Below are 18,356 nucleotides of genomic sequence, written 5' to 3'. Positions count from 1 at the left end.
GGGTGTCTTTGAACTTCTGATCCTCTTGCTTTTCCCTCCCAAGTGCTGCTGGGATTACAGGTCTGGGCCACTGTGCCCAGGCCAGGAGAAAATTAAGTTGGAGGAAAAGACCCCAGCTCCCACAACAGACGATAATGTCACCAATGTGCACAGTCTTTTCTCTCCACCCAAGCTCATCTTGTTTTTAGCATCCTTGCCAGAGGGCTGATGCTGATGTAGCCCAAGGAGCAGGAAGATTCTGCAGTTGCTAGGCACATCTGTTTCCCTTCAGAGGAGGACCAGGGGTTGACAGCTGGGACCAATTCCTCTTCCCTTGGAGATGTTGGGAGGAGGCAGAAGGGTGAGGGAGTGAGCTCAGACACGGCGGCCTCCCCCAACCACAAGGATAAGGATAGTAACAAAGGCGAGCATTTATTGAACACCTACTCTGTGCCAGGCACTGCCCAACGACTTGACACATGAACCCTTTTCATCCTCTCAAATCTTCGAGGTAGGTGCTGTTATTAACCTCATTTGACAGATGAGGAAACTGGGGCCCAGAGAAATGAGGTGACTTGTCCAGGCAGCTGGTGAGTGCCACTCACTCGCTGTCTGCATGTCCCCAGGCAGGTCACAACCACTTCTCTGGGGGGCTTTCCTACCTTGGCACCTTTGGAACGCCACCTCATAGTTTCTACAACAATGCAGTCAGTCTCTGGGTAGCTCCCAGCACACAGTAGGTGCTTAGTAAATGACCAGCCCTTCCTTCATCTTTACTTGGATGCCAGAAAGCCTTGGGGTGCGCAAAACGCCCTCCTCCGCTTTCTCTTCCCAGGTCCTTTTCCAGCACCAGGCTCCTTCTCCCGGTCCCTTCCAACCCCAGGGCCGTGCAGGCCGGGCTCCCCTCCCTTATCCTGCCGTTGGTCACCATCCCGCACCCCTGAGTCCTCCCTCGCAAGCTTCACCCCTTGGGGGCGTGTCGCGGCGCGGGAGCCATGCAGGTCCCCTCCCCTCGGGCCGCGCTGCTGGACTGGCCCGGCTGGGGCTAGGAGGCCGGGGCCTCGTCGTCCCCACGGTGGCCGGCGTAGAGCGCGGCCAGCGGTCGGAAGCGCGGGCCCCAGGCGCGGAGAAAAGCGAAGTCCTGCTCGGAGCCGGTGGAGCCGCTGTGCAGCGAGCTGAGCGAGGCAGCGGGCGAGCCCGCGCCCTCGAACGCGTAGGTCTGGAAGGCGTCGTAGGGCGGCACCGACAGGTCCGCGTCCGCTAGCGCCACCTTGCGGCTGATGAAGTCCCTGAACACCGAGAAGTCCGGTTCTGGACTCGATGGGCCCCGAGGCAGCGAGTGGCGCTCCGAGGAGGGAGCAGCCTGTGGGGGACTGGCCGCTCCCCCGCCCGCGTCGCCACCCTTGAGCTCCCCGAAATCGTAGAGGCTCCGCAGCGCTGACATGTCATAGGCCTCGGTGTCCTGCTCGCCGCCGCCCTCGTCGTTGTATTTGATCACGTTGTCCCGCATGTCCTCATCCACGTCCGAGCTCAGGTGACTCTTGTGGTGCCGCCTGAGGGTGAGGATTAGCAGAGCCAGCACTGCGGGGTGGGGTGGGGTGGGGTGGGGTGTGGGAACAGGGAGACAGAGAGAGGGCTGAGCTCAGCACAGGACACTGCCTGACCTCCCTCCATCCCCCAATCTGACAGCAGAGCTTCGCCATCCCTAAAAGTTCCCTAGGTTTCCCATTTCTTATAGTGAGAACTGAACTAACTGCCCCTCCAGGTAGGTGGTGAGCTATTCACCTCAGGAGGTATGCAGATTGTAGTTATAGGGCTAAGGGGGACAGGGGCTGCCCAGCAGAGCTGTGCTAAGGATTTACACCCGATTTGAGGGCCAGCCATCCTCAGCTCTTGATGCTGTAAGGTTGAAGGCGTCTGTCTTCTGTCTTTGCCCTTCTCTGCCCACTCCAGAATTCTCTGCTTCCCATTCAGTGTCTCAGTCAGGACCCCCAGGTTTCTCTCCCGAAGAGCTCTAGCCAGGTCCAGTGACCCAGCTCCAAGCCCCCCGGGGAAGGAATGTGGCCGCTCCCCACCAGCAGCAGCTGCAGGGGATTCTTGTCAGGGGTTCCTCAGTGGGTCCTAGATCTGCTTTTGAGGTCTTCCCTTCCCTCATTTCAGCTAAAGAAGGACAGCCTACCACGGCCCAGGTCCTGCCAAGTTAACCCCAATAAATATCCTCCAGGACCTGAAAACATTCCCCTAGCTTAGTGCCTGGCATGGTACATGTATGCTTGCTGAACGAATGAATAATGAATGAATGAATGAATGAACAAGGAGTTACCTGCAGATCTGACTGTGAGAGGGAGTGAATGACTGACTCTCTGTGCTTCTTGCCCTCCTTCATCTGGCCTCCAAGACTTCACATTCCTCTTCTCTTCCTCCCACCTCGCTAACTTCTGTCCTCCAACACCCCTCCTTCCCCAGCTCTCTAGCAGTCTTCCCAGGACCTCTCCCTCCATAACTCTCCCTCACTTGGCACTGTCCTGCAGGCCCGTGGCTTTGACTTCCCTCTAACAACTCCAGTATCTCTGGCCCCAGCCTGGACCTCTCCCCTGAAATCCAGATTCAACCAATTGCCAGTCCTCTTGGCTGACCAAGAAAACCTCAAACTTCGCACACCCAAAGTTGGGAGAAATAATCTCTCTTTCCCACTAACCCCCCCCCCCTCTCTCTGCAGCCAGGGCTCAGGAAATGTGATGGAAGGGGTGTGTGGTGGGGAGAATGTAGGGGCTGGAGGGTGGGAGGGGTGCAGAGCTGTTCTGGACTTGGCTGTCACATTCACAGCAGCTGTGCACACAATCAAGCCAGTCCACATTCCAGCAAGGACAGGGGAGGGGCCAGCAAAGTGATAGAGGAAGAGTCATCTTTCTTCAGGGGTCTGGTCCCTAGTAGGCTGCCCAGGCCCCAGTGGATGGCGGCACTCAAGGGACTCGGGTTATTATAAGAGGACCTGAGGGTGGGAAGGGGACATGGAGCGGAGGTCTAGGAGGTTGTGGGTGGATACAACCCAGATACATTGTATACATGTATGAAATAAAGAAAAAAATAATTTGGTTTATTTTGTGTCTATGGGTGCTTTGCTTGCCTGTATATCTGTGCAGTATGTGTGTAGTGCCTTTTTGATGTCAGAAGAGGGGTCAGATCACCTGCAAGTGGAGTTACAGACAGTTTGTGAGCTGGCATGTGGGTGCTGGGAATTGAACCCAGGTCCTCTGGAAGAGCAGCCAGTGTTCATAACTGCTGACCCATCTCTCCAGCCCCAAGAATGAACTTAAAAAAAATCTCTTAGCCAGGCGGTGGTGGCACATGCCTTTAATCCCAGCGCTCGGGAGGCAGAGCCAGTTGGATCTCTGTGAGTTCGAGGCCAGCCTGGTCTACAGAGCGAGACCCAGGACAGGCTCCAAAGCTACACGAAGAAACCCTGTCTCGAAAACCAAACAACAACAACAACAACAACAACAACAATCTCTTGCTCAGTCAGGAACCCTATTGTGGAAACAGCACCTGAGAGGGATTCACTGGATGGATTTGTAAATAAATGATAGTGGATAGATGGATGGATACATGGATGCACAGACACATGATAAGCACTGTGGCAGGATTTAGACTTTTCTTGCAGCTCCAGACAGATGCAGCCAGGCCTGTGGCCAGAGCCAGCTGTGGCGGCCACAGGACAGGGTACTCGAGCTACCACCTAACATGGTCGCTTACCACAGGGGAGGGAGCAGGGGCTGGAGACAGGCCTTGGGGGGGGGTGGTTGGAGGGGAGGATGGTGTCAAGAGAGAAGTGGAGAAGATAGATGGACAACGTTTGGAGCTGGAGACCGGGAGCTGTGGAGGGGATGCCCACGAGAGCAGATGGTGGGGATTGCGGGCGGCGGGGCGACAGATGTGCCAGACCTGATCAGAGATTCCGCCCGTCACCTTTAGAGCACTGATGTGCACTTTCTTCGTTTGTGGGCAATTAGGCAGAAATTTGTTTGCACTGCTTCGGAAAATGAAACCGCTGTAAAGTGCACCCTCTGGAAAAAGGGTTTCTGAGCCGTGGGCTGTGGTGGGGAGGGAGGGGCTGCACTCCTGGCTAGGCAGGGTCTGCCCAGAGCCTCTACAGGGATCTGAAGGGGCAGAGTAGGTCACTGGAGGATGGGCAGCACAAGGGGGTTGTCCTCTGGGGGACAGGCAGGGCTGGTGAGCAGGGTCTGCACAGAACTAGCTCTGGCTGTTCTGTCTATGGTCTGCGCTTGGGTGGCTGTTCACTTCTCTTCTCACCAAGAATACTGAGGTTAAAATGGCTTCCAGTCCCAGTGTCCCTGGAGTCTAAGGATGTCCCAGGTGCCCTAAGGTGCTGTCCCCAGTTTTATCCCATGGCAGGTGGCAGGGTTAGAGGTGGAGACACAGACTAAGGAGACCTAACCTCTGTCACCTAGCCAAGCCGCATAACCTCTGTGAACCTCAGTTTCTTTTAGCTGAGAAACGGGTTGATGTACCTGGCCATGCTTCTCGTTATGGAGAACTAAGCAGGGCACTAGACAAGAGGATTTTAGAAATATGCTTGGTCGCCGACATCTTTGAAGCAAGGTTTCATGTCCCATAGGTTCGTCTCCAACTCCCTGTATAGTCAAAGATGACAAACTTCTGATGCTCTTGTCTCAACTTCTGAGGTGTTGAGATTACAGCCTTTCACCATCATCCTCAATTTATGCAGTACCAGGGATTGAACCCAGGGCGTCGTGTATGCTGGGCAAGCACTCTACCAATTAGACCACACCTCAGCTCCCTGTGTCTTTTTATTGATAAGGGGTGTCACTCTGCAGTCCAGGTTGGTCTGGAACTTACTACATGACCTCTAACTTACAGCAATCCTCCTGCCTCACTTTCCAAGTGCTGAGATTACAGGAGTGAGCCACTGGGTTGGGCTGTACATGTGGTTCTAAACACTAGGGAGTCTTGAGCTGTGTGAGGGGCACTGCATGAACTCTGTCCCAAGCAGGCCACCATCTGCACTTCAGAGACTTCCCACAGGAGCTGCAGGTAGAGGTCAGGGGTGGTTCTAGCCAGCCTGTCTTTATGTAGGGAAGGCTGAGGCTTCTTTCCCAGGCTGTGGTCTATCTGGGCAGGATACCCAGGTCCAGCAATGGTGGGATGCTCTTGGACTCACCGACCAGAATGAGGACACAGACCAAGAGAGCAATGAGTGCCCCAGGGCTGAGGGAGGCAGCCACGACAAAGGCGGTGGTGTTGCAGGACTGGATGGTGCCGGAGCTGTCACAGCCGCAGATGCGGATGGTGAGGGTGCCCGTGCTGCTCAGTGTGGGGGGCCCGCTGTCCACAACAAGGATGGGAAGGAGGAACACATCCTGCTCTTGCCGGTTGAAGCCCACGTGCTGTGTGTGCACGGCAGCTGTGTTATCTGCTCGGAAGAAATGAGCAGTGTGTGACTCAGGGCTGGGCCAGACCCCAGTGCAGCCACATCCTGATGCCTCCTCGAGATCTGCCTCTTCACACCCCAAACCGCCACCTCTCCAAGGATCCACATGCCTGTCCCCTATCTCCCCCAATTCTGCCCCAGCTGCTGAAGATCCTCTAGCTCACAGAGCACATGGATGTCCTCAGCTGTCCCTGGATTCAGTTCCCAGCTGTCTTGAGTGTGTTTTCATCAATTCTAAGATTTTTTTTGCACCCAGCTGTGCCAAGGTACTATTCCCAGCTAATCCAAGATTCTGTCCCCAGCTGGGCCAAGGTCCTGGCCTTGGCTATGCCAATTTTTTTCCCCCATTGATCTCAACAGCTTGCCTTGTTTCAGATTCTACTCCCATTTCAAATATACTCTGCTTTCAGGAGTCCTCTGGTCTTTGGTTGTGGTTTGCTGGACCTTGACAAATCCAAGGTCATCAGAGGTGGCTGGCAACCCTGGCTGGCATGTGCTTGTGGCTGAGGGGTCTTTCTGCCCTCCAGGTTACTCAGAAGTTCTGGAGCGTGGGGTCTCATTAAGAAGCTGAGCTTCCAGGGTTGGGACACAGCCTTCATGACCAGATGAGGGGACCATAGACCCTCAGTCTCCCTACCTAAGTTTTCCTTTTTACACAGGTGATCAGAGAGAGGCTGAACTACACAGTGGTGCCTACTGCCCAGCCTCATCTTGCTGTAGACCAGGAAAAACTGGCAAAGGGCAGATGGTCTTGTAGCACAGGCTGAGTGGCAGGTGGCACCCACTTCCTCTCCTTTTCTTGCCTCCTCCACATCTGTCCCACATGTGCCAGGCAGCACTGACCCTTGCTTTCTGGGGGCACCTCTCAGTCCTGCACAGTGTGGGGGTCTGAAGGGCTCAGAGCCCCAGAATTGACACTCCATCTCTGTGGCTGATTGACTGATTGCCTGCCAGGCCCAGCTCTTGTTGTCAGTGTGGGTTCTCACCTGACACCTTGGGAGCCCAGAGTCCTTTCTCAGTGTTGTGGGTCCCAGGTAGCTCTAAGAACCCTATGCTTGTGTGGAGAGGCAAACTAAGATCTTCCTGGGGCTAGTCTGGAAGGAGATCTGAGCTCAGGGCAGAGCCAGTCTCCCCACTACACCCTTTCTCAATAGTTCCTGCTCCTAATAGTTTCCCAAGTCTGGCCTTCTTTACCATGGGCACAATGATGAGGAAAGAGCCCTTGGAAAGACTGATTCATGACCTTGGACACACATAGGATGTGGGCAGAGGTCCAGTTGTGACAAGATGGACCATGAGGCTCCCTGTCTTATTCTACTCCCTGTTATGCACATTTGAACATTTCCGTGCAAACGTGAATAACACTAGCTCACTTGGTCCTCAATGTCCTCATCAGTAAACAGAACCAGAGTCTCACCTAGCAGTGAGGATGGAATAGAATTGTTCCCAGCACACAACAATTCCTCATAAATGCTGGTTAATAGTTCTCCCACGTGCCGCACCCCACACCTGCTCCCTGTCTGGATGTCCCTGCCTTGCTCTGCAAGTCTCTGCTATCTGGGACATCCTCTCTGCCTTCTTGCTTGGGAAAATTTTTCATCCATCACGTTCCAGCTAGATATCACCTCTTCTCATGGTCTCCTTTCTCCACTTCCCTGGGAAGGAGGGATTTATGGCTCCAACGACCTGCTTTGATGACTCGGGCCCATGCACAGTTCTGTTTTGGCACTTGTCACCTTGTAAGAAGCAAATGTGTGCCTGTTTCTCCACCACTGGCCAGCTGGAGCCTGGCTCTATGCCAGTCTCAGGGAACAAAGTTTGAAGGGACCACACTCTTGGGCTAAGTGGCAGCCGTGGGTCGGCTTCTCAAGTTCTGGCTTGGCCTCAGGAGCCTCCTGTGAAAGGTTGAGGCAGCTCAGGTTAAGAAAACACTGCGTCCTGCCAGGGAAGAAAGAACGCTCAAGTGTAGAGGGCAGAGAAGAGGATGCGGATGGGGCTGCATCAGCACTAGCTGAATGCTTCTCAGATTGAAACACACAGTTAACTCTTCTAACCATGGCTGGAGCAGGGTCTCCCCTGGTGTACGTGGAAACTAAGGCTCAGTAAGAAGTGGCATGGTGGCTCAGCAGATGAAGGTGCTCGCACCAAGCTTCACATGGTGGATGGAGAGAACCAACTCATACATGTTATCCTGTATGATAACCTCTAAATGCCATGTACCCCTCTATCCCACTCAGGACACAAAATTAACAAATGTCATTAAAAAACTTCCAAAGAAGTGACTATGGGGTTGGAGAGATGGCTCAGCTGCTGAGAGTACATATATTGCTCTTGTAGAGGACAGGAGTTCCTGGCACCCATATTGGGTAACTCACAACTGCTGTAACTCCAGCTCCAGAGGATCTCATGCCTCTGGTCTCCACCAGCACTTGCATTCATGTGCACACACACACACACACACACACACACACACACACACACACACACCCCATTTTAAAATAAGAGTAGTGGCTTGTTTCTTCATCATCCATCTGTCTATCCATCCATCCTTTCTATGTTCATTCATCCACTCATCCATCACCCATCTATAGACCCATCCATCAACTCATCCACCCTCCATCATCCATCTACAGATCTATCTACCTATCCATTCTCTAGCTCTCATGTACATAAACCTGCCTTCCACTTTCCATCATCCACCCATTGTCCATCCATCTACCTATCCATTCTCTAGATTTCATACATACATCCACTTCTCATCATCCATCACCCTCTACTACCCATCTACACATCTATCTACCCATCAATTTTCTAGTTTTCATACATTTGTCCACCTTCCAGCATCCATCCATTCATCCTCTATCTAGTTGCCATCTTCCATCCAAGATCTCTCTACCCTCCAGCACTCACCCACCTACCATTCATTTATTCATCCACCCTCTGTACTCCACCTACCCATGCACTCTTCATCAATTACCTGTCTACCCATTCATGCATCCTCCATCTACCCATGTATTCCTCCTTATCCATCCACCCTCCTTCCACCACCCATCAACTTCCACTTGTTCATCCATCTTCCCACATTTTCCACCCACCAATCCATTTCCTTCCTTCTTTCCCTCCCTCCCTCTTTCCCTCAGTTTCCTCTTTCCCTTCCTCTCTCTTCCTTCTGCAGCTCTTCATTAACTGCTGCCAGCTAGGCTGCCTGCTGGCTGCTGAGGGGAAACAATGAAGAGCTAAATCAGCTGTTGCCTGGATCACAGAGCTCAGATGCTAATATGAGAGACAAACACTAATTGAAGGAGCCCACAGCTCTGTCTAGGATTACAAACTATGGGAGGACTGGGAAGGGCCAGTGTAGAAGGACATGCGGGAGGACCTGACCTTGCTTGGGAGGTCAGGAAGAAGGGATAGATGTCTGAGTGCACGTTCATCCCTGGTGGGCAGGTCCAGAGATGAGAAGAGCCCATGTGCTGGTGCTGAGGCTAGAGCATGGCCTGTGGCTGGAGGGAGGCAGAAGCCCATCCAGGGAAGTTTAGCAGGGCAGTTTTCGTAAGGAACTTGAGCTATTTTCTGAGAAGCAACAGGAGGCCATTGATTCGTGGGCTCTAAACCCAAGAAGTGACCCAGGGATATATCATCCATTCATTTCACAGCAAATCTGAACTGAGCACTCTCTACATGTCAGGATTATTCTAGCCCCTGGAGACATGGCTGTGAATAAGACAGACGTGGTTTCTGTCCTGGCTTGAACCTGCCTGGTAGCCAAGGACACTTATAATGGAAAACACAGGCATTGACATGGACTCCAGGTCGGAAGCGTTGGTGTGTTTTGTGTGAGACAATAGCAGTAGTGGCAGCAGAGAGAAGTAGACAGATTTGAGAAATGAGCGACTGGCCCTGGCCCAGCCTCCAATTGCCAAGCAAGACAGAGATGCACTCTCAGGGTTGCTGTCTCCCACTATGCAGCCAGATGTTCTGAGCACTCAGAAACCCGCCATACCTCCGCCCTGTGGAAGGGGATTCCTGGGGGGTTGTCCTGACCCCATCAGGCTGCCTTCCTCTGGGAAGCCACTGACCACCCCATGCCCGCCCCACCCTTCTAGGCGGGACCCGTGCCCAGGAGTAGCATCCATCCATCTGGCCTGACATCCATCAGCGTCAATCCCTGGCTGCAAAAGCAATATTTATAAATCACATTTCCAAACTGGCTACACATTTGTACAAAGAAGCAGATGGGTTGGGGTAGCCGCTTGTCACCTAAGATATTTATATGGCGAGGAGGTGGGGGTTGGCACAGTGAGGGGAGGGGCTGAAGGACTGGAGGGGGAGACTTTCCATGGCTGCTCTGACCTCATCGGGGTAAGGTTACCCTATCCCCAAAGCAAGGGAGCTCCGGAGGTCTCTAAACTAGGAGAAACATCAGGGATGGAGGCTCAGGCCAGCGTGGCGAGGACCCTTGAACTTGGAGAGGCAGGTACAGGACTGTCTGTGTCCGTGGGCACCAGCTCAGGGTACCAGGGAGGGGTGTGTGGGCTGAACTGTATTGGTTGTTGAATTACTTCCAAAAAGATTTAAATAGCCATGGCTCTGAGCCGCAGTTCCTCCCCCGGCCTCCGCTTTTCTCACAGCCATGCCCCTGCCTCAGTAGAGGAGCTAATGCCAGACATGGCAGGGTCTCCAGGGTCCAGGGTCATCATTGTCTGGGGTTGGTTGTCAGAGTGGAAGGCACTGGATAGTAAAGATTCTTAATTTGGCTCCTGGGAACACAGATGGGTTTGACCTTAGAGGGTTTAAGGCTTCTCACTGTAGGGAGGGGTAGGGTCTGAAACACTTGGGAGTGACCCCAGGCCTGTTCCAGGACCAGAAGGAACCAACATGGTCTGACCCCACTCGCACCCCACGCCTCTTGACTGATCCCTTTCTGGTCCTGATCTCCATTTGTCTGAAGCCCGCTGCTTCTGCCACCAGACAGTTTTCACTGCGAGGATCTGCGTGGCTCGCTCCCCGGTTGCTTTCAGTTTCTACTGATTGGTGTATGTGTAAGTACATGTGTGTGTGTTGTATACTGCGTGAGCATGTACCTGCGCTGTACCTGCCTGTGTGTGAGAGGCAGAGGTCGGTGTCATGTACCTTCCTCCATCTTTTTCCACCTCACTTTTTGAGGCGGGGTGCTGTTGGCCTGGAACTCACAGATTAGACTAGGCTAGCTGGGGGCAAGTTCCCAGGATCCTCATGTCCTTGTCCCCCAGTGACAGGGTTATAGAAACATGTTACCGTGCCCAGCTTACATGGGTACTAGGGATTTGAACGGAGGTCCTTATTCTTGGACAGCAGGCGCTTCACCTACCCCACCCATGTCATTTGCATACTCATTACAGATTCCTTCAGAGAGGCCCTCCCAAACGACCTTTCATTTCCGCTTCGTAACACACATTTTTTTGGACACCTACAAGGTGCCAGCATTGCCCTGGGCACCCAAAGGCCTACGACGAACAGAGAAAGGCCTAGACTCTTGAGGAACAAGGCTATGCTTCCCTCCCCCCGCCCCCCAGCCACTCATCATGTCTGACATACTATTGATTTGTTTAATTTCTGTCTTGCTTCAATAGAATATGAACTCCATGAGGGCGGAGATTCTCTTCCATCTGTCATTGTATTTCCAGGGCCCAGAGCAGAGCTTGCCAAGTAGGAACTATACCTCAGGGGTGCTTAAGAGACTAAAAGCAGAAAGTGAGAGTTCGGGGTAGCCCTCCTCCCTTGGGGGTACCCAACACTTGAGGTGGTGTGTGTTAGCCCCATTTCCAGACAATGAAACTGAGACTTAGAGAGGGCTAGATAGTTGCCAGGAAGTCATGGAGAGCCTTAGCTGAGCATGGGCTGCCTCCTGGGGTTCTCACTCCTGTCCACTGACATCTGCCCTCCCTCAGCTTTGCTTTTAAAGATTTCAGTGTCAATTTCATGAGGACCTTGGGGGCTGGAGTGGGGTATCATGAAAGACTCCACTCAGGCAGGTGGGCAATTTGCTTCTGCAGGGGAAAAACTGAGTCAAGGAACATCTATACTATATAGAGACAGGCGTGTGTGTGTGTGTGTGTGTGTGTGTGTGTGTGTGTGTGTGTGTGTGTGTATACCATGGGAGTGGATATGAAATCCCCAAGTGTAAATGTGAACTGAACCAGAAAGGCTCAGTAAGCATGGACCCTGAAGGACTCTACAGAACTCTGGGAAGGGACTTTTCCTTCTGAGATAATTGAAATGTGGAGGGGTGGGAAAATCGCCCTCCATTGTGTCTGTGAGGATTCCACAAGGGACTTGAGTTGGGGGGCACTTTGAACCACATGTGTACGATGCTGCCTTCTTCTGTCACTTGGCTCAGGGACTGTTCTCCATTGCCTACCCTACTGCTCCTCTGGATGCTCTTTTAGGGTTGTTCCAACTGACATTCTCTGTTCTTGGGATGCATCTCTTCACTCTGCCAACCCACGCCCTGGTTCCTCAGGGCTTGGTGAGTGGCTGGGTGTCAGCCGTGACCTAGCTCATACTCTGTGATCTTACACCCAGATCTGGCTCTCATGGAGTCTTAGTTTCTACAGAGGAGGAAGACAATATGCCAGCCCCCTCTGTCACCCTGTGGGTGGTGGCTTACAGGTAGCTCACCTTGGATGTCCAGCAGAGAAAAATGAGGGTTGCTGGGTGCTTCTGGTACCAGGCGGAAATAGAAGCGGTGACCGCCCTGGGGCTCATCTCTGTCCACCACACTGATGGTCTGGATAAGCTGTAGGGTAGGGAGGGGCAGGTTACATAATGAAGTGGAGTAGGGGGCTCTGGAATGACAGTAGATCTGATCCCCAGTCCCTCTGGGTACCTGGCCTGGCTTGGCATCCTCACACACAGCTGCCTCGTAGGGTGTAGCCAGCTCTGGGGGGTTGTCATTTACATCCAGGATTCGGATCCGTAGGGAGGCTCGTGAGAGCTGAGCATGATTGTCTGTAAGAAGAGTGAAGAGTAGGGCAAGCTTCAGGGATGAGATTAGACAACTGCCTACTTCTGGAAGAGTGGGCAATGGGGCCACACTAACAGACACTGCATTATCCAAATGGGGACGAGACTGGCACTGGGGACATCTGGGATTGAGTAATCACACCATGATCCCTATCCCAGTCTCCTAAGCATTCCAACCACCCTCTGCCAACACCATCTCCACCACTCCCATCCCCACCACCATCCCATCACCATCCTCTTCACTATCCATCTCTTCACCATGCCCATCTCTACACCTATCCCATCTCCACCACCATCCTCTCCACCATCCATTTCTCTACTATGCCCATCTCCACCACACTCACCCCATCTCCACCACCATCCTCTCCACCATCCATCTCTCCACCATGCCCATCTCCACCACCATCCTCTTCACTATCCATCTCTCCACCATGCCCATCTCTACTACACCCATCCCATCTCCACCACCATCCTCCATCAGTCCCATCTCCACCACACCCATCTCTACCATCACTGTATCACCATGACCATTTCCACTATTGCCACTCCATCTCTGTCATTACCATCACCATAACCACCTTCACCATTCTCCTCTCCATCTTCACCATAGTCTTCACCATATCCACCATCCCCATCCTCAATATTAATATTAGCATCAACCCCATTGCCATTACCACCACAACCTCTGTTGCCATGAGCAACAGTACCACTCATCACCATCACCACCACAACCTCTGTGGCCATGAGCAACAGTACCACTCATCACCATCTCCACCACAATCTGTGTCATCACTACTGTTACTGTCACCATCATTACTGTATCGTTAATGCTACTAAGCTGGCACCATGGCTAACAGCAACACTGCCTTCCCTGACTCTAGCAGGTGATTGGCTGTAGCATCCTCACCACAGTCTCCATCATCCCAGTAGATCACTCTCACCACATCCATTAGCTCCATCCTCATTATTCCCCCATCACTCCAAGTACTAAGGCCATCACCCTCATGGCCCCGTCCCTCTGTCATCACGCCACCAATATTCTAACTTCTGTCATCAGCTGCACCAGCACCATCTCCAGTGTAGTCACAACCATGACCAGCCCATTAATACCGCTGTCACCTCCACCATAATCACCAGGGGCACTCTCAGACAAGCCTCTGGCTCCAACACCATGTCCCCTCCACTACTATCTCTGCCCTGCCACCTAGAGAGCGCTGAATGTTCCCAGAGCACACATATCCATCATTTAGCTGCCCTTGTAGATTCTGTGGCTTGCTACCATTTGTGTCCCCATGCTATGAGGGAAAAATCGAAATACGTGGGCATGTTCAGATGATGGGTCAGCTGGTGACTGAACCCCCAAATTGCTGCTCTCAGCACACCTGGTCCTGCAAGGGCCAGATGAGTCTGGGGAGGCAAATTTGGCCAGCCAACAGGATGCCTATAAAGTCAAGGCCCTGTCTTACTTAGCTCTGGGTCTCTGGCATAGGGCAAAGAATAGCTTGCCCTTCACAGTTGGGCAAATGAATGGAATATGAAGGGATGGCAAAGAGGCCTGAGTTTCAGGCATGGTTGAAACCCTGACCCAGACCTTGAGTTTAGGTAAGACCCTGACATCAGTTTCTATACCTGGAAAGTGAGCAGGGCTTGGTGGTTAAGACTGAGCCCACCCCGGCCACTTAGGAGCTTTGTGATCTCAACCAAGTGACTTGATTTCTCTATGCTTGTTTTCTCGCTTGCATCTAGTAGGTAACCAGACATCCGAGAACTGTCTGCCTCAGCCTGGCCTCTCTGAGCAGTTCCCTGAACACTTCCCGCTATCTGAGTGCTGTTGTTAACCCATCCTCAGCTAGCCTGCTCACCACTGACCTTGTCTACCTGCTACTCACTGCAGGTGCACCCCCCAGTAGAGGAAATGACACCCCAGTTCTAAGCAGATGCTTGGATGGTGGGAGTCTCCAGCTGGGTTGGCAGGGAGCTATTTTGGGGACAGTCTGGGAGTTCCCAGGCAGCCAGGCACCCCATGAGTTTTGGAGGGAGTGGACCCATCTGCTCTGAACTCAGAGACCGCTGGAGCCAAGGCAGCTGCTGAAGCGGTGATGGAACTGGAGGTGGAAAGGCAGGGGGAGGTGGAGGTGGGCACCTCTGGGAAAGCCAGGGAGGGAGGAAGACTCCTTCATTAGCACTGCTGACCCCCTTCTGGAGTTCCCCTCAGCCAGGCCATGTTATCTCCTCAGTTTATCCAGATCTGCCACCTCAGCAATTAGAGGGGCTCTTCCGGGACTAAGGGAGGGGAGTCGTGACTGGGGATGCCGAGTGAGCCGTTATTTTTAAGAACATGTTGCTAGAGAACCTCCACAGACAGATGGGGTGCTTCTGGGCGGGGTGGGGAGGCAGGCGAGTGTCTGCCTCCCAGCTGATGGTGGAGCTAGTGAGGGCCTGAGTGTCCTCTCTGGCAGCCTGCCTCTGTAGTAGGGGTGTGGGGCCAGAGGAGAGGTGGGGAAGACCTGGTAGCATGGCAGCCCTCTCATGAAGGGCAGACACCTTCTACCCAGGTTCTACTTCGGGAGTCCCCTGTTGTCACAGTGTGGCTGTGGGTTACACCTGGCCTCCTCTTTCAACATGTCACACACAGGTCACTAGGAGAGCCCTGAGTACTTTTGCCTAAGTGAGGGAGGGTCTCAGATCTAAGAGGTGGGCAGCTGATGGCACCCACTTAAGAGGTGTGCCTCCAAATTGCCCAGGTTGCTACCTGTAATGTTTGTTCCAGGGAATGGGGGCTGGTCTGGAATCACCATTGCTCCTGACTGGCCCCCATGCCCTCAACATTAGACAATGTTCTCACCCCTGGAAAGTCACTTGGGAAGCCTTAACAAACATCAGTGCTGAAGGTTGGCATGGCCCAAGGAAGTTCATTGCGTACCCAGCTCCAAACTCTGCCTTGGGGTGAATGGCAGGTCTCTGGCCTGGTCAGTTCACGTCACTCATAACCACGAATAACCATAAGGTCTGCCTGTAGCACCTTCCAGGGGTCTGTGTCAAAGCAAAGCACTCAGCAGTGTTTAACTTTGACCTCTGTCCAGTTTACAGCATCCTTTCCTGTCTATGACATCATGTGGGTTTCCTACAACCCATGAAAACGTGATATCAAACCTGTTTTGTAGATGGGGAAACTGAGGGTCGGGTCGGGAACATCCCTGGAGCTGTCCCCAAGCCTCCCAACTCTAAGTGTGTGGTCCAGATGCAATGTCTGGCTCTCCTGCTGCCTGGGTTTTTGTCGATCCAATGGCAGCTGCTCAGACTCGGGCACAGCAGACCTCACCCAGTGACCAGTGGCAGGTGCTCCCTCCAGAGGCCAGGTCCCCCACGGCCCTCCCCCGCATTGCCATCTCAGTTCAGCTGACTGACATGCAAATTAGTTTAATTATTTCTTCTTCTAAAATAAATTATATTTTGCAGTAGCTGCAATATGTTGTGTCAGGCAAAATTACATTCAATATTTTTAAACTAATTGATGCAGCCTTGAGGAAGGCTGATTGACAGCCCAGAGCTGAGCGGGCCTGCAGCCTTAACCGATTCCTAAATTAAAATTAAACGTGATCTGGCCTGGCGCCTTCTTCTCTGTTGGCTCGGGCATGCATCTGGGGAGGTGGCAGGTGGAGCCCCAGGGGTCGGAAGAGGCTGGGAAGGAAGGCTCCGAGAGAGTCGCTGGGCCATCTCTCACCCTCCTGGTGCCCTGAGGTTCCCTAAGCACAGCAGCTGGCGTGAGATTGGACATTTTGGAACGGAGGCTTGTGGTTTTTGCTGACGACTGTGGAATGGGAGTCTCCTTTGTACCAAGGACACAGGAATGAACAAGAACAACATGGTCCTTTGGTGTAGGGGTAGAGACAGACAGCGCTCCAGACCGAGACAAGAATTGAAAGACTCAGGGACTGAGAGTGTGCAGCAAGGAGCCCTGCCCTGGTGGGGTGTGGACTTTTTCCATGGAGCAAGTGATATTTCTACTCAGATCCAACTGGGAAGTAACCAGGGGAAGGGGATGGTGGTGGCAGCGGTTGCTCTGGGGTGAGTGATGGGCATATATGCAAAGGCCCTGGGGTCAGAGTGTATGAGAGGCTTCAGCTCTCTTACAAGGAAGAGAGAGTCACTCATGGGGTATTTAGACCTAACTGAGCAGGAAGCAGAGATGGATGGGGCCAGTGGGAAGGGAAGAAGACACAGGTGTGGCCTAGTGAGCAGCAGGATGTGTCCCCTTCCCCCTGAGAAAGGCAGAAGACACACATCAAGTCCCCATCAAGGGTCTGTGCCTCCCCACATCATCCTGTCAACTCTGGAACGAGGTAGAAACTTGAGTCAACGCTGTTTTGTGGATGAGAAAACAGGCTCAGAGAGGTGGCGCCTCCTCCCTGGATCTCAGGGCAGAACTGACAGAGCTGGTCTGGATGAGGCGGCCTGGTTTCAAAGGGAGAGTTTCTAGCTAACAGAGTCTTTTAACTCCTCAGATGCTAGAACCCTTCAGGGCCCCAAAGGCCCCTGCCTCCTCCAGGCAGTTCTCCTTGACTGCCCTCAGCCCAAGCCCCATACTCTCTCTTATAAGGTCTTGTGGCTTGAGTTAGATGGCCAGCCCCTCCCTGCCCTTGACCCTCCCTTCCATTTGTCTTCCTCCCTCTGCCCTGGGTCTGCCCTTCAGTGCCTTCCTGATGGCTTGTTTGATGTTTCCCTCACCACTTTGTGCACATGGCTTCCTGGGATGCTCGCTAGCATGGCTTTTACTGGGTACCGTGTGTGTGTGTGTGTGTGTGTGTGTGTGTGTGTGTGTGTGTGTGTGTCTGAATGCAGGTGCATGTGTAAACGTTTACTTGGTGGCCCCAGAACAACATCAGGTGCCATTCTCAGGAATGGCATCTACCTCTTTGGAGACAGGGTCTCTGGCTGCGACTTGCTGATTAGGCTATGCTGGCTAGCCTGTGAATCCCGGGGGTTCTCCTGTCTCTTCCACCTCAGCTCTGAGGTTGCATGAATTTCCCACCATGCCTAGCACTTTTATATGGGTTCTGGGGATTGGACTCAGGTCTGTACTCTCAAAGCAAGTGCCTTACAGAGCCCACACCCTGTCTTTGCCACCCTCATTCATCTCCTCTGTAAGGAGAAGTTTTGTTTAATGCTGCATGCCATAATAGATGGTTAATAAAGTTGTGTGCAGTGAGGCATCTCCCTGTAGGTAGCATCCCTGCCTATGGACTGCTCAGAAGAGACTCTGAGAAGGGACTGGGGTGTGATGTGGCTGCACCCCTCCACGGACCCATGAAAGGAGCAGGAAAACCGATATCACATCAGCAAAATTAGTGAGTCGGATGCTGTGACTCTCCTTGGCACCACAGAGAAAGAGGAGCCCAGAGAGAGGAACGAGGCAAGGCTTTGAGAGCGGGAAGTGGAGAGGGAGCCAGGGGAGAGATCATCTTTGCACTCACTTAGTGTGGTGGACAGGGGAGGGGAGCGGAATGGAGGGACCCTCTCCCTGACAGCCCCCAGTCCAGCCCTACCCTCCTCCCCAGGGAATTAGATTGCATCCCTACCCTAGGCTCTGATTAGAGCCAGCCAGCTGGGCAGAAAGATTGATCTTCCCAATTACCCACAGCCCAGGCAGGCATGGGAGGAGGAGGAGGGTGGGGAACAGAAGAGGATCCAGCAAAGGGTGTGGAGACAGCCTGGAGTGGCACTTCTTGTCCTCTTCCCATGTCCCTTTTGTGGGAGCAGGAGGCTCAGGCACCCTTCTCTGTCTCTCTCAAGGACTTTGGTCATGTGCTTGGCACCAATGTGCAGAGTATGGGCTCTTCTTTTGTGGTGGGACTGATTCCTCTGAGTGGAGGGATGCTAGGCGAAGCCAGGGATGCTAGGC

General features: G+C 53.0%; 1 protein-coding gene across 1 annotated transcript in view; it reads right to left on the bottom strand.

The window, feature by feature from the left end:
• Nucleotides 1-392: 392 nt before the first annotated feature.
• The window catches only part of Cdh22 (cadherin 22), a 64,669-nt gene continuing 46,705 nt past the window's right edge, over nucleotides 393-18,356 (bottom strand). The window contains exons 11-15 of the mRNA XM_036184312.1: nucleotides 13,018-13,188; nucleotides 12,318-12,439; nucleotides 12,110-12,227; nucleotides 5,180-5,431; nucleotides 393-1,560 (exon numbers count right to left, since the gene is read on the bottom strand). Coding sequence (XP_036040205.1) covers nucleotides 1,025-1,560; nucleotides 5,180-5,431; nucleotides 12,110-12,227; nucleotides 12,318-12,439; nucleotides 13,018-13,188 — 1,199 coding nt within the window. The 3' untranslated portion in view covers nucleotides 393-1,024. The remainder of the gene's footprint in view (nucleotides 1,561-5,179; nucleotides 5,432-12,109; nucleotides 12,228-12,317; nucleotides 12,440-13,017; nucleotides 13,189-18,356) is intronic.

Source organism: Onychomys torridus, chromosome 4 (genome assembly GCF_903995425.1).
Source record: "Onychomys torridus chromosome 4, mOncTor1.1, whole genome shotgun sequence".
NCBI classification, from domain to species: Eukaryota; Metazoa; Chordata; class Mammalia; order Rodentia; family Cricetidae; genus Onychomys; species Onychomys torridus.
The sequence above is the reverse complement of the archived record's forward strand: the minus strand, read 5'-3'. Positions and strand labels throughout refer to the sequence as shown.